Source organism: Nerophis lumbriciformis, linkage group LG05, assembly GCF_033978685.3.
Source record: "Nerophis lumbriciformis linkage group LG05, RoL_Nlum_v2.1, whole genome shotgun sequence".
NCBI lineage: Eukaryota > Metazoa > Chordata > Actinopteri > Syngnathiformes > Syngnathidae > Nerophis > Nerophis lumbriciformis.
The window spans coordinates 46,713,218-46,729,052 of NC_084552.2; the positions used below are offsets into that span (position 1 = coordinate 46,713,218).

The following is a 15,835-nucleotide window of genomic DNA, read 5'->3' on the forward strand; positions in this document are numbered from 1 at the left end:
AGCGGTGTATTGCGGGCGGCTGCAGCAACACAAACACAGCCGGTGTTTCATTGTTTACATTCCCAAAAGATGACAGTCAAGCTTTACCATTGGCCTGTGGAGAACTGGGACAGCAGAGACTCTTACCAGGAGGACTTTGAGTTGGATGCGCAGACGCGGTACCGTGAGTACGCATGCAGCTACGGCTTCCAAATATTTGATCGCTTGCCCGTACGTGCGTGCCGCTATGTGCATGTCACGTACGTAACTTTGGGGAAACATATGTGCTGTATGAACTTTGGGGAGGTGAACGGTACTTTGGGCTGTGGGATTGAGTGTGTTGTGCAGGTGTTTGAGTTGTATTGGCGAGTTATATGGACGGGAGGGGGGAGGTGTTTGTTATGCGGGATTAATTTGTGGCATATTAAATATAAGCCTGGTTGTGTTGTGGCTAATAGAGTATAAATACCGTATGTCTTGTGTTTATTTACTGTTTTAGTCATTCCCAGCTGAATATCAGGTCCCACCCGCCTCTCACAGCATCTTCCCTATCTGAATCGCTCCCACTGCCCTCTAGTCCTTCACTCTCACTTTCCTCATCCACGAATCTTTCATCCTCGCTCAAATTAATGGGGAAATCGTCGCTTTCTCGGTCCGAATCGCTCTCGCTGCTGGTGGCCATGATTGTAAACAATGTGCAGATGTGAGGAGCTCCACAACCTGTGACGTCACGCTACTTGTCTGCTACTTCCGGTACAGGCAAGGCTTTTTTATCAGCGACCAAAAGTTGCGAACTTTATCGTCGATGTTCTCTACTAAATCTTTTCAGCAAAAATATGGCAATATCGCGAAATGATCAAGTATGACACATAGAATGGACCTGCTATCCCCGTTTAAATAAGAACATCGCATTTCAGTAGGCCTTTAATTCCACGCTAATCAACAATATTGATTATTAGTTGCATGTATTAATACATCGTTCACATTTAACACGGAAAAAATTGTATTTGCTTGTAAGTTGGCAAGACCCGCTTCACACAAAAGGGTAAATGTAAACTGCCTGTGCTGAGTACACCATGTGGTGGCGCTGTTACTAAACCCCACAATTGGGCGTAACTTGACATTTTTCGCGCAGCTCAATGTGTGTACAAATGATCACAAGTGTGTCAAATATCAGCAAGATTAGTGCAAGAACATAAATAATTAAAGAATGAAAAGTCTTTGCAAAGTCAGCTCCAGGACGTGACAATTTACTGGTTAATTAAAGGTGCGATATGTAATAATGTGGCCAGAAATGGTACTGCAATCACGGTCAAAATTCTGTAGTCCCCTCCCTCTCTCCCTGACCGAGGTTGCCAGATACGAAGCCGAATCCAGCTTGATCAACTGGGCTACTCCAAGGAACTTCAAACTTCCACTGCCTCTTACTAGGGGTTGAGGTGCTGGGACCATAATAGCTGAATAGACAAGCGTTTTGTCAATAACAAATCTCTAACCAACAAATTTTACACAGAAATTAGGCTATTTTCAGGAAATAGTACGTCATGCCTGCGTACAATATCACAACAAATGGCAATCATATGGTTATTGTCAGAAAACAAAGACTAAAACAAACTACAACCAACCCTAGAAATGGTTATACTGGTGAAAATAAGTAGAGCATGCTTAGCAGCCTAATGTATGCCCAAAACTAAAGCGGACACATTTTACCAAGGTATGCCTACAGGCTACGCGAATGAGGAAGTCTTTTATCATGTGATTTGGCTGTCTCTATACCTTTCACATTGCCATGATGACAGCCGTGCTAATGTTTGAACCCATTTCCTCAGCGTATCAGCATATTGAGAATAAAATAGGCACTGACACCACCCACATCCACATAGGTTTTATTTGTGGAAAATATATTTTGCCCTGTCTGTTCGAATACACATGGACATACAGGCTAACGGGCATTTACAGTATTTCCCCCATTAGCCTTTATGTCAATGTGTCATTGACCGGGCTAGCATGCTAAGCATTACACTAGGAGCGAAGCACCATCACACTAAGCATTCGTAGCACAAACATACTAGCTTTGTTAGACAAGATCATAGACTGTAGTGGATAATATAGTTTACATACGAAATGTCCATTTCCATTTATTACAAGTAATAAGAAAACGTAAATGCCTTACTTACCCATCAAGGAGGAAATTAGCTGGTTTGGCGTCAGATAAAAAAATATTCTCTGCCTTCAATCGTCTCCATCTTTCATACAAATCCTCGTTTTGTTCCTGGCTTTGTCATGAATAAGTCGAGAATCGTAACGACGCCTTTTAGATTTACTAAAGTCTGACATGTTTAGTAACTTTACCAGTGGCAGTAGCCAGACGAAGATGGCGGTGCGTAACTGGCAACCTGGATGTGACACACTCACAGACGTTCTAATTGGTCAAACGGTAGAGGGCGATACATCGAAATGAAACAATAACAAGATTTTGGAGCTGTAAATCTAATTTTGAAAAGAGCATATCCCCGCTGAACTGCCGTTATTAGTTATAGAGGTATTCAAAAACAACTTGATTTATTAATGCCTTTTGACATATCTGGACCATTTAATGCTGACTTAACATGAAATTATTACATATGGCTCCTTTAACTAATGAGTCAAAATATATGGGTATTATATATGTTTGTTACCTATGTGCATTACAAATGTGTATTATATACAGTATGTGTATTACATATGTACATTACCTATGTTTGTTACATGTTTATTACATATATGTGTTACATATGTGCATTACATATGTGTATTACACAGGTACATTACCTGTTTGTTACATATTTATATTACATATGTACATTACAAATGTGTATTACAAATGTGCATTACGTATGTTCATTACATGTTTGCTACATAAGTGCATATATACATCACAAATGTGTATTACATTTGTGCATTACATATATTTATTGCATATGTTTGTTACATATGTGCATTATAAATGTGTATTACATATGTTTATTACAAGTTCATTACATATGTGTTTTAATATATGCATTACATATGTGCATTACGTATGTTCATTACATGTTAATTACATACGTGCATTAGAAATGTGCATAACATATGTGTTGTTTTAACATATGTACATCACAATTGTGTATTACATTTGTGCATTACAAAAGTGTATTGCATGTGTTTATTACATTTGTGTGTTTTACCAATGTGTATTACATGTGTTTGTTACATTTTAAGATTACCTATGCATAATACATAACTGTATTACATATGTGCATTACATGCAGCGTACGTTTATCTATGTGAGTTACATGTTTATTACATGTGCATTACATTCAGACTATTACATACTTTTGTTACACATATGTAGTGCACATAATGTATTACATGTTTGTTACATATGTGCATTACAAATTTGTATTATATATGTGTATTACAATGTGCATTACATATGTTGATTACATATGTGTGTTACAAATGTTTGTTACATATTTTAATTACATATGCTTAATACAAAATGTGCATTACATATGTGAATTACAAATGTGTGTTACATATGTGTATTACTTATTTTTATTTACCGTATTTTCCGCACTATAAGCCGCCCCGGGTTATTAGCCGCACCTTCAATGAATGGCATATTTCAAAACTTTGTCCACCTATAAGCCGCCCCGGACTATAAGCCGCGCCTACGCTGCGCTAAAGGGAATGTCAAAAAAACAGTCAGATAGGTCAGTCAAACATTAATAATATATTAAAAACCAGCGTTCTAACAACTCTGTCCCAAAATGTACGCAAATGTGCAATCACAAACATAGTAAAATTCAAAATAGTGCAGAGCAATAGCAACATAATGTTGCTCGAACGTTAATGTCACAACACACAAAATAAACATAACGCTCACTTTCTGAAGTTATTCTTCATTCGTAAATCCTTCGAATTCTTCGTCTTCGGTGTCCGAATTGAAAAGTTGGGCAAATGTGGGATCCAAAATGGCCGGTTCCGTCTCGTCGAAGTCATCGGAGTCAGTGTCACTGTTGTCCAGCAGTTCTGTGAATCCTGCCTTCCGGAAAGCTCGGACCACAGTTGTGACCGAAATATCTGCCCAGGCATTTACGATCCACTGGCAGATAGTGGCGTATGTCGTCTGGCGCTGTCTGCCTGTCTTAGTGAAGGTGTGTTCGCCTTCGGTCATCCATTGTTCCCACGCCGTTCGCAGTCGTGATTTGAATGCCCTGTTGACACCAATATCCAGCGGCTGGAGGTCTTTTGTCAATCCACCCGGAATGACGGCGAGTATTGAATTAAGCGCGTAAGCGTGTCTCTTAATGTGATGTTATGAGCTAGCAAATATAACAACTACACTACCCAGCATGCAACGATAGTGACGAGCATGCGCGGTAGCCCTGAGAAGCGTTGTATGCTGGGAGTTAGAATGTGGTTATGAGCACGCTGTGAGTAAACGTTGAGAACTCAGTTAACACGCCTCGTCTGCATTATTTATAATTAGACAGACAACACACTTAATAGGAGCCATTTTGGGGTCTTTACATAAACACACAAATGGAAATGAAACGTCACATATCCCAGCATGCACCGCGCGCTTCTTCGTCATCCACTGTTCCCACGCAGTTAGCAGTCTAGCTTCGAATGCCCTGTTGACACCAATATCTAGCGGCTGGAGGTCTTTTGTCAATCCACCCGGAATGACGGCGAGTATTGAATTAAGCGCGTAAGCGTGTCTCTTAATGTGATGTTATGAGCTAGCAAATATAACAACTACACTACCCAGCATGCAACGATAGTGACGAGCATGCGCGGTAGCCCTGAGAAGCGTTGTTGTATGCTGGGAGTTAGAATGTGGTTATGAGCACGCTGTGAGTAAACGTTGAGAACTCAGTTAACACGCCTCGTCTGCATTATTTATAATTAGACAGACAACACACTTAATAGGAGCCATTTTGGGGTCTTTACATAAACACACAAATGGAAATGAAACGTCACATATCCCAGCATGCACCGCGCGCTTCTTCGTCATCCACTGTTCCCACGCAGTTAGCAGTCTAGCTTCGAATGCCCTGTTGACACCAATATCTAGCGGCTGGAGGTCTTTTGTCAATCCACCCGGAATGACGGCGAGTATTGAATTAAGCGCGTAAGCGTGTCTCTTAATGTGATGTTATGAGCTAGCAAATATAACAACTACACTACCCAGCATGCAACGATAGTGACGAGCATGCGCGGTAGCCCTGAGAAGCGTTGTATGCTGGCAGTTAGAATGTGGTTATGAGCACGCTGTGAGTAAACGTTGAGAACTCAGTTAACACGCCTCGTCTGCATTATTTATAATTAGACAGACAACACACTTAATAGGAGCCATTTTGGGGTCTTTACATAAACACACAAATGGAAATGAAACGTCACATATCCCAGCATGCACCGCGCGCTTCTTCTACGGGGAAAAAAGATGGCGGCTGTTTACCGTAGTTGCGAGACCTAAACTTTATGAAAATTAATATTAATATTAACCCATATATAAGGCGCACCGGATTATAAGGCGCACTGTCAGCTTTTGAGAAAATTTGTGGTTTTTAGGTGCGCCTTATAGTGCGGAAAATACGGTAAGTGGATTACATATGTTGATTATATATATGTATTCTATATATGTGTATTACATATGTTTATTAAATATATGTATTATATGTATGTGTATTATATATGTATTACATATATGTGTATTACACATATAATACATATGAGTATTACATTAGATCAGTGGTCCCCAACCACCGGGCCGATTGGTAAAAAAAAAATAAAAATAAATTGTTTTTATTTTTTATTAAATTAACATAAAAAAACACAATATATACATTATATATCAATATAGATCAATACAGTCTATAGGGATACAGTCCGTAAGCACACATGATTGTATTTCTTTATGACAAAAAAAAAAAAAAAAATTTTTTTACCATAATACCCCGGTCCGTGGGACAAATTTTCAAGCGTTGACCGGTCCGCAGCTACAAAAGGGTTGGGGACCACTGCATTAGATGACACTTGTGTATTACACATTTAATGCATATAGGTATTACATTAGTGTATTAGATATGTGTATTAATAATATGTGTTTATTACACGAATATGTGTAACATACGTTTAATACATATGCTAGCAAAAGTCTTACCAAGCCTTTTGACCACAGCCAATGGGGGGGGGGGGCGCCACACGTTATTTAAAGACTGTACATACATATGTGAGCATAAAGTTGCAGCTAAGTGTGGTGTCTTGTTTACGTAGAGTTACATGTTTATGTGAATGATGGCTTAATAAAGTGCAGTGAGTTGTATCAGTGAAAGCCTCCTAAAAAGCACTGACGTCCAACGTGGGGCTCAAACCCACGACCCTGATATTAAGAGTGTTATGAATTGCTGACTGACTGCATCGTCAACATTTGCAATATTACCCGCCCTTAATGCTGCTTCTTCCTACTCCTTCTCAGACACTTGAAGGGCTCTTTATAAATGGCGGTGTTCCAAAAAAACTCAGAAACAATCTGCACCTTTGATAAACATGCTTAATAAACCACAACGTTTTTTTTTCTTTTTACAGATTTCATGGTACAACTATGCGATTTTCCGGCCTTCGGACACAAATGTGCATTCAGCGAGTGGATAATGAGATATTTTTACTATGTTTAATGTAATATAACCAAGTTAGCTAACCTCACTTTTATTTATTTTTCTCTCCTCCCTGACTACAAGTCAAATAAATGCCGTCTTTAGCGCTCCTCATACTAAGCAGCCATAACAGCGCTGCCAAAAATCTTTTTTTTTTTTTTAGAAGGGAGAGTTCAATAAAATGAAAGTGTATTTGTTCCGCAGCCAGCCGCTTGTCGCCAGGTGACCTGCTGGTGTAAACCTCTTGGTGATGTCAAAGGAGGCGCCAAAAAGCCAAGGATTGGACGCCCTGTTCCCACCCACCCACACACAGTGAAGCTATAGGCAGCATGTTGTTTCCACTTACATGACTCATATGCGCTTGTAAATATGACTTATGAATTTAACCATGCATCTATCTTTGAAGTGTAATGAAATTGCTATAACGCAGTACAAGTGGCAATGAGAGCGCCATGAACGTACTGTACCTGTTCCTGCGTCATGCTGTGCAGCGCTGCGTGCCAGGAGGCGGAGTCTATGCGGTGATAGGCCGGGGGCGGTGCTAAGTCCTGCAGTATGACGGGGTCTCGCTCCTGACACAGCGAGGTCAGGTGACTGATGTACAGCTTCAGCTTGCTGCGGTTCTGGTCCAGATCCAAGAGAGGAGAGAGAATCTGGAGAAAAAAAAATACACTTTTAGAAAGCAACAAATCACAACAATATAGCAGTAACACGATAAATGACAACATTATTAGCAACTACAGGTATTGAAAGAATTACTTTTAAAGTAGGATTTGGAAATGTAATGAATGACAGCACCGCAGCCATTTTTGCAGAGTTCTAAAAGCATCAAAGCAGTCTTCACATAGGAGGATCTTTGACAAGAAATGTATTTGTATTAATTTGGATGTACAGTATACCTCAATTTCCTTACACCCCACTTTTCAAATGATTTGTCAAAATTTCTGTGTACTGCCAAACATTGCGTGTATCAAAATAGTTCATTTGTCATATCATTCCAAGGAATCCACACATTGTTGCTTCAATCTCTGGGCTTTTTTTCAAACGAGTACGACTGCAAATAAATCCACCAAGGGACAAAAAAAAAAAAAAAAGTAAGTGCCAACACCTTGATAAAAAGAGTGAGAAACACTGTTGAATTCAAGAAATAACTTATATTAAAAAAACAAAGATGGTGGCCACGTGACCCGCTCCTCCCTACGCTGCGCTTATCGAATCTTCAATCAAGTAAAAAGTGAATGTTTATTCATACATTTTAATCATCATTTCTACCTTTTTTACATTAATTGTAATGTTTCGGCATGGAGTGGTGTTTGTGATTGCAAAAGATGCATAGGGACCCCAGGCAGGGTGCAGGTAAGATGAGTTTTAATTCCGACACGCAAGACAAAATACAAAACTTAGATGCGTAGCTTGAGGCTAACTTAACATAAACAGACATACACTTGCGGCATTGCGTGAAGTCAAAACAAACAGTCGCGTAGAGCGAACAAGAATCTTGCAAGGACTGGCGGTATGAGACGGATATAAGAGAGGGCGTAATTAGTGGCGGCAGCAGGTGGGAACACTAAAAAAAACCTTTTTTTTAATGAAATGAATGTGTCTACTCAGTGCACCGAGCAACAGAAAAAGTAGACAAAGGAGGAAAGGAGCACTGAGGACATAACAGAACACTAAACTAAGGAGACTAATAACAAACAGAAAACAAGACATAACCTGTGGTGACAGGTCATGACATTTCTGCATATAAAACTACCATAATTCTCTCTCAATGAGTCCCTCCAGGAATTTGTGTCAGCATCATTTTGGCCAGTCTAATTTGTCTCTGTGTGGTGCTCAAACACACACACGACAACTGTCTAATCATTTTTTTTGGTCATAAAAAAATACAATCATGTGTGCTTACTGACTGTATCCATCTATATTGATATATAATGTAGGAACCAGAAATATTAATTAACAGAAAGAAACAACCCTTTTGTGCGAATGAGTGTGAATGAGTGTAAATGGGGGAGGGAGGTTTTTTGGGTTGGTGCACTAATGGTAAGTGTATCTTGTGTTTTTATGTTGATTTAATTAAAAAATATATATATATATTTTATTTATTTATTTTTTCTTCAATCGATCCACTGACCGGTACTGGGCCGCGGCCCGGTGGTTGGGGACCACTGACATAGAGGAGGGCTTCTCAAAATGTGGTGCTACCACTAGTTCCATCTAGTGGTACGCCAAAGAATCTGCTAATTAAATATTGTAACGACGTGACTCGAGCAATCAAACGTTTTTCAGCTTTCAATGGAAATCGTTACAATCCAACTACTGTAGGCCATAGGCCCCGTTTACACTATTATCCAGGGTAAATCACACCTACCCTTATCCGTGACCACACACAACAATGCCACCATTTAAGACCCCCACCTCCCTCCGTCCGCTGACGCAACACGACCTAGTACGCATGCGCGCGTTATATAGTCACCTCTGACCTGGACGTGTATTCTTTCTATCTGCGACGGTATAGAAAATGGCTGTTTTGTTGTGAAGAAGAGAGAATTCTTTGTGTGGTCTGACGACGAGGTGGAGTTACTCTTAAAAGTGACTCAAAACTATAAAACCTCCATGGTGGCGAGGAATGTTGATTGGGAATCCTCGCCATCGAAATACGGGGACATTTTGTCGTGGTTTTTGGAGTGCTACCCATCGCCGGTGGAGGCCAGGTTGAGCAGCAAAGATTTTCCCCACCAAAAGGAGGACATAACTAAAGGTATGTTTTTGTGACAAGGTTAGTCTGTCTTATTTTAACCACACTTCCTGTGTGGGCGAGGTCTTTCTGGCGTCACTTTCTGTCCGAGATCACTTTGTAAACGATCAATGAGTCCATACAAAGCTAAGTGCCGCAGGTTCAAGAAATACACGGCTGACTTACCCGTGTAAAAATTTGTTTGAGGAGGAGGACCTTAAACGCTGGTTTAGTGTGGCTGAAACGGGGCTAAGGCTAAATAATTATTCGTTTAAGGCAGGGGTTTCAAACTCAAATACAAAGTGGGCCAAAATTTAAAACTGAACAAAGCCGCGGGCCAAGGTTGAACAAATTAACCTTTTAATAAACCCAAACAAGTTTTGCATTTAATATTGAACAAGCAAGGCTTATATAACTTTATAGTGACATGCAAAATCGAGTTTCAAATAATAATAATAATAATAAAAAAATATCAATGGAATATCAAATAAAATGTAAATAAAAATTGAATGCCTCTTTTCTATTTGCAGCCTTCTGAGGTAAATATCAAAATAAACCTTTTCCACCGGCTAATAATAAATTTGAAAATAAAAAAACAATAATGAATGAATCAAACATTCAAGCCTTGAAGTAGCAAGAGAAAGTGCATGAATAAAACGTTAATCATTGCTCAGTTTGCTACACTGATTTTCTTTAACACTGAATATGGAACAAGCAACGCTTATATAACTTAATAGTGCAAAATCAACTTTCAAAAAACCAACGAAAAAACATCAATGGTATATTAAATAAAATTTAAATAAAAAATGGAATGCCTCTTTTCTATTTGCAGCCTTCTGAGGTAAATATCAACATCAACTTTTTCCACAGGCTAATAAATTTGAAAATAAAATAACAATGAATAAACCAACTATTCAGGACTTTAAACTGCTCAGTTTGCAACACACTGATCTAATCTGATGTGCCCAAGACAGATACCTGCCATCTTTTCTTGGATGCTAGTTCATTAATGTCGGGGCTCAGGTGGGCGGGGTTGGAGGGTCGGAGTTTGGTGGTAGCGGGGGGTGTATATTGTAGCATCCCGCAAGAGTTAGTGCTGCAAGGGGTTCTGGGTATTTGTTCTGTTGTGTTTATGTTGTGTTACGGTGCGGATGTTCTCCCGAAATGTGTTTGTCATTCTTGTTTGGTGTGGGTTCACAGTGTGGCGTATATTTGTAACAGTGTTAAAGTTGTTTATGCGGCCACCCTCAGTGTGACCTGTATGGCTGTTGATCAAGTATGGCTTGCATGTAGAAGCCGCATATATCATGTGACAGGGGCCGGCACACTGTTTGTATGGAGGAAAAGCAGACGTGACGACAAGTTGTAGAGGACGCTAAAGGCAGTGCCTTTAAGGCATGCCCCCAATATTGTTGTCCGGGTGGAAATCGGGAGAAATTCGGGAGAATGGTTGCCCCGGGAGACTTTCAAGAGGGGCACTGAAAATCGGGAGGGTTGGCAAGTATGAGTATTAGCGGTGAATGCGGTGTTACAGCGGCACCGCCACTGTATAATACCGGAAGGCCAGCTCTAATGTAATTTGATATTGCCTCAAGGGTCAAATGAAATTACACGGCGGGCCAGAGTTTGACACCAATGGTTTAAGGGGTTAAACGACTTAGTGTAGACATGGCCTTAGTCAACACCAAAACAAACAGTTAAGATACAAACAGAACTGTCATCTCTATCCCTCAACACGCGGGGCAATCAAATGTTCTTCTCCACTTACATCGGCTCTTTTCCAGCATCCTAGCCAATCAACACGCAGAACACATGTACTGGACTCATATATAAAATATACTTGGTAAGTAAAACCTCTGCTTTGTTTTTAATGAATACTTAGGCCTACTATGCCGCTGTATTTTGATGTTGTTCATTAGGGTGGTACTTGGAGAGCCAAGGGATTTCTAGGGTGGTGAAAAAAGTCGAAGAACCACTGACATACAGGATCGTTAAATAGTGTTTTTGAAACACCTCCCTAAAAACTGCAGAGTGTGTCTGTCATATCTTCTGCATGAAGATGAAATAGGAAATAAGAAATTAGAATAATAGTGTGAGAGGGAATAAGAAGGCAGGAGTCGGCCTCCGGGCTCTGAGCAAATTAGTTGACTAGCCCTGGTGTAATGCATTTATAAGACAGTTATGTAGTATAGAAGAACTCAGTAAAAGCAAGGCTTTAGTTTGTGTACCATAAAAAGTTTAAGACAGTCCAGTTGTAAACAAAACCTATTATTTCATTTATTTATTTATATGTTAATCATATTCTGCTTGTACAGTAGACTTTAACAAGCCCGCCCTGCTATCAAGCCAGTGCATTATGGCGCAATGAAAGCATCTCAGAGGAGGAATAATTCCAGGCGATTGTGTGTGTGTGATGTCAGAAGTGTGTGAATGTGTGTGTTAGTGCCTCTTTTATTGGCCTCCCATGCCGGCTTACCGCACCCTGACTACGCTGTGAAATCCCTCCAAAGAGAGACATTCAGCAGGCCGACTGTCTGCTGCATTTACTTCCCCACGACTCTCACATCATTTGCTTATTTGCTTAAATGTATATAGTGAAATTACACATTTTTCAGGGGCCTATATGGCGAGCATACAGCAATAAAAGCCACTATTTTGATAATCAGTTCATGGAAAAATAAACATTTATGCAGGCATCACTGTATGCTTTGAGCTCACATGGCTCAGACCAGCGATAACCTGTCATCATGTCAGCTTATTTTATTTTAAATATTTACATGCCGTGCTTGTCTTTATTCAACGACGCATCCAATACTTGCAAAGACCATTGAAAAGGCAAAGTGCCATGAAAATGTCCCCAGAATGCACATGCAAGAGGGCACACAGGTACTGAGTGTTCAGATGTAATGTGCTATGGTAAATTACACACACATGTACTCTCACACCTTCTAGAGAATGTGTGTGTTTGTGTGCAACTACTAAAGACCTTTCGTCAGCATTGAAGAGAATAGGATTGTTGCCAAACACAAAACAAACCTGACTGCAATCAAATTAAAGGTCTAACATTGGCATCAATCCTGAAATGTCTATATTGGTTGTTTTAATTAGGGTCACAGGTGAGCTGGAGCCCATCCCAGCTGACTTTAGTTCTCAACCTTTTTAAACTCAGGGTCCAAACTTTTACACTACAGAGGGACCTGGGACCCACTCAATTATTAACACTGAGTTAGTAATCTTACTCTTGACTTTAATCATATTCAGTAATTATATCTAACCTATTTACAGTTACAACCTTGTCAAATTATATGAAAAGATGGATAAATCTAAAATATTATCAAGGATTAGGTCAGGTTGATTTAAAAAAATAAATATTAATCAAATTTACTGCAAAAAGAGGGTACACAAAAAATATATATAATACATACATGATAAAAAAAGAAATGTATATACTAGGGATGTCCGATAATGGCTTTTTGCTGATATCCGATATTCCGATATTGTCCAACTTTTTAATTACAGATACCGATATCAACCGATACCGATATCAACCGATATATACAGTCGTGGAATTAACACATTATTATGCCTAATTTGCACAACCAGGTATGGTGAAGATAAGGTACTTTTAAAAAAAAATTAATAAAATAAAATAAGATAAATAAATTAAAAACATTTTCTTGAATAAAAAAGAAAGTAAAACAATATAAAAAGAGTTACATTGAAACTAGTAATTAATGAAAATTAGTAAAATTAACTGTTAAAGGTTAGTACTATTAGTGGACCAGCAGCACGCACGATCATGTGTGCTTACGGACTGTATCCCTGCAGACTGTATTGATACATAATGTAGGAACCACAATATTAATAACAGAAAGAAACAACCCTTTTGTGTGAATGAGTGTAAATGGGGGAGGGAGGTTTTTTGGGTTGGTTCACTAATTTTTAGTGTATCTTGTAAAAAAAAAAACACAAAAAAAACAAAAAACGATACCGATAATAAAAAAAACGATACCGATAATTTCCGATATTACATTTTAACGCATCTCTAGTAAATACTGTACATTATTATTACATTACTTCATAAAACTACTGTACTTGTTTGTACTACATTCTATTATATTGTTTTTATACAATATTTCTTAACTAAAATGTTATTATTTTTAAAAGGCATGTTACATATTATAATTGTGATGTTTTGGGGGCCAATCACCAATTAAATAGATTTTAACTCCTCGCTGATTAACAATATTAGGTTTTCAATGTGCGAACTGCATCCCAATACTAATTAAACTTGTATTCTGAAATACTACTGTGATGTTAGACAGAGCGACAAAATATATGCACATGAATGGTCAGGGCACAAAATATGAATGAATCACAGCTGTGATGATGAAATTTGAACAAAATAATGTAGCAGAAAATTTCATGCGAAATGAAAGTGAAAATGAGGGAAGACACGATGACTGAGGACGCTCACCCGTCTGTACAAAATGGTGAAGATAAACAAATGTCAAGTCAATCAAGAGAAGGACCTGCTAGGCCCAAATACCCTCCTCATCGTCCTGCGAGTCCACAAGCAGCGTGAGTCCAGAGAAAGCGGGGAGGGGTTAGTTTCATGTTTGCAGGGACAGGAAGTAGGAGGTTGTTGGCTTTTGAAGACATTTTGACGGTAACTACTCACCTGATCTGGTGAGGGCTTGTGGTTGTTAGGCAACTCAGCCTTCAGGTGCTCGTCCTCGTAGTTGTCAGCCATCAACTTCATCCTGTTTTGAGTCTGCAACCACACAAAATGTCTTTCAGAACAAATTTCTCACATCACAAAGAAAGTCATCATTACCTACTCAGTGGCCTAGTGGTTAGAGTGTCCGCCCTGAGATCGGTAGGTTGTGAGTTCAAACCCCGGCCGAGTCATACCAAAGACTATAAAAAAAATGGGACCCATTACCTCCCTGCTTGGCACTCAGCATCAAGGGTTGGAATTGGGGGTTAAATCACCAAAATGATTCCCGGGCGCGGCCACCGCTGCTGCCCACTGCTCCCCTCACCTCCCAGGGGGTGATCAAGGGTGATGGGTCAAATGCAGAGAATAATCTCGCCACACCTAGTGTGTGTGTGACAATCATTGGTACTTTAACTTTACTTTAACTTTAACTTTAAATGAGGTATTGTTTTATATCTTTCTATATTTTATTGACACGTTCACCACATTCCCACTATTGGAGAGCACAAATGAACATCTTTGAAGTTATTTTCATTGTTGAGGTTAAAGGTCAGATGATGTTCTATTGCCAAGTGCAGAATGTTAAAGCAGTTGAAGTGTAAAACCTTGAGAGTGCAGCAGTAAAATGTAACTTGGTCTCCTTCCTGCCTCCACTGTCTTGTATCCTCTTTCATCTGTTTTCTAAATTGATTTTGCTGCACCGTCCACACATGAGAAAGACATGTTGTCTCACAGCGGATGAGAAAGAAGACAAAAAGGCGTGAATACAAATATTGATAAAACAGACACGCCCAACGTGGGGCTCGAACCCACGACCTTGTAGAGTCTCATGCTCTACCGACTCAGCAAGCGAGGCTCCAACATATTTCCAAAGTGTCACATGATCAGAACTAGTTTGTCATTCTAGGTAGTATGTGACAGCTCCAGGTAATATGGACTATTATCATCATTTGTTCTGATTAGTTCCTCTTGGTTTTCATCTGATTGTGCTATCTCTGACATCATCACTGGAATGTATTATTTTTTGCTTTCTTTAATCTGCTCTTTTCCTCCTTCCTCAATCTACTAATTTCCTTCTTTCTTAATTTGCTCATTTCCTCCTTCCTCAATCTGCTCATTTCCTCCTTTCTTAATTTGCTCATTTCCTCCTTCCTCAATATGCTCTTTTCCTCCTTCCTCAATCTGCTCTTTTCCTCCTTTCTCAATTTGCTCTTTTCCTCCTTCCTCAATCTGCTCTTTTCCTCCTTCCTCAATCTGCTCTTTTTCTCCTTCCTCAATCTGCTCTTTTCCTCCTTTCTCAATTTGCTCTTTTCCTCCTTTCTCAATTTACTTTTTCCTCCTTCCTCAATCTGCTCTTTTCCTCCTTCCTCAATCTGCTCTTTTCCTCCTTTCTCAATTTGCTCTTTTCCTCCTTTCTCAATTTGCTCTTTTCATCCTTTCTCAATCTGCTCTTTTCCTCCTTCCTCAATCTGCTCTTTTCCTCCTTTCTCAATTTGCTCTTTTCCTCCTTCCTCAATCTGCTCTTTTCCTACTTTCTCAATCTGCTCTTTTCCTCCTTCCTCTATCTGCTCTTTTCCTCCTTTCTCAATCTGCTCTTTTCCTCCTTCCTCAATCTGCTCTTTTTCTCCTTCCTCAATCTCCCCGTATCCACCTTCTTTGAAAAGCTCTTTTGCCCATCCCCTCCTTTTCTTCATCTTCTAATCTGCCCTTTTGCTA

General features: G+C 39.4%; 1 protein-coding gene across 22 annotated transcripts in view; it reads right to left on the bottom strand.

Annotated features, from left to right (window-relative positions):
• The window catches only part of LOC133605969 (ELKS/Rab6-interacting/CAST family member 1-like), a 149,292-nt gene that overhangs the window by 5,390 nt on the left and 128,067 nt on the right, over positions 1 to 15,835 (bottom strand). For 18 of the 22 annotated variants that reach the window (XM_061959423.2, XM_061959421.2, XM_061959422.2 and 15 more), the window contains 2 exons: positions 14,081 to 14,173; positions 7,130 to 7,315 (listed from right to left, as the gene is read on the bottom strand). In XM_061959423.2, coding sequence (XP_061815407.1) covers positions 7,130 to 7,315; positions 14,081 to 14,173 — 279 coding nt within the window. Of the gene's footprint in view, positions 1 to 7,129; positions 7,316 to 13,876; positions 13,962 to 14,080; positions 14,174 to 15,835 lie in introns of those variants that run through there. The other 4 variants (XR_009815206.2, XR_009815205.2, XR_009815203.2 and 1 more) reach the window with 1 other exon arrangement.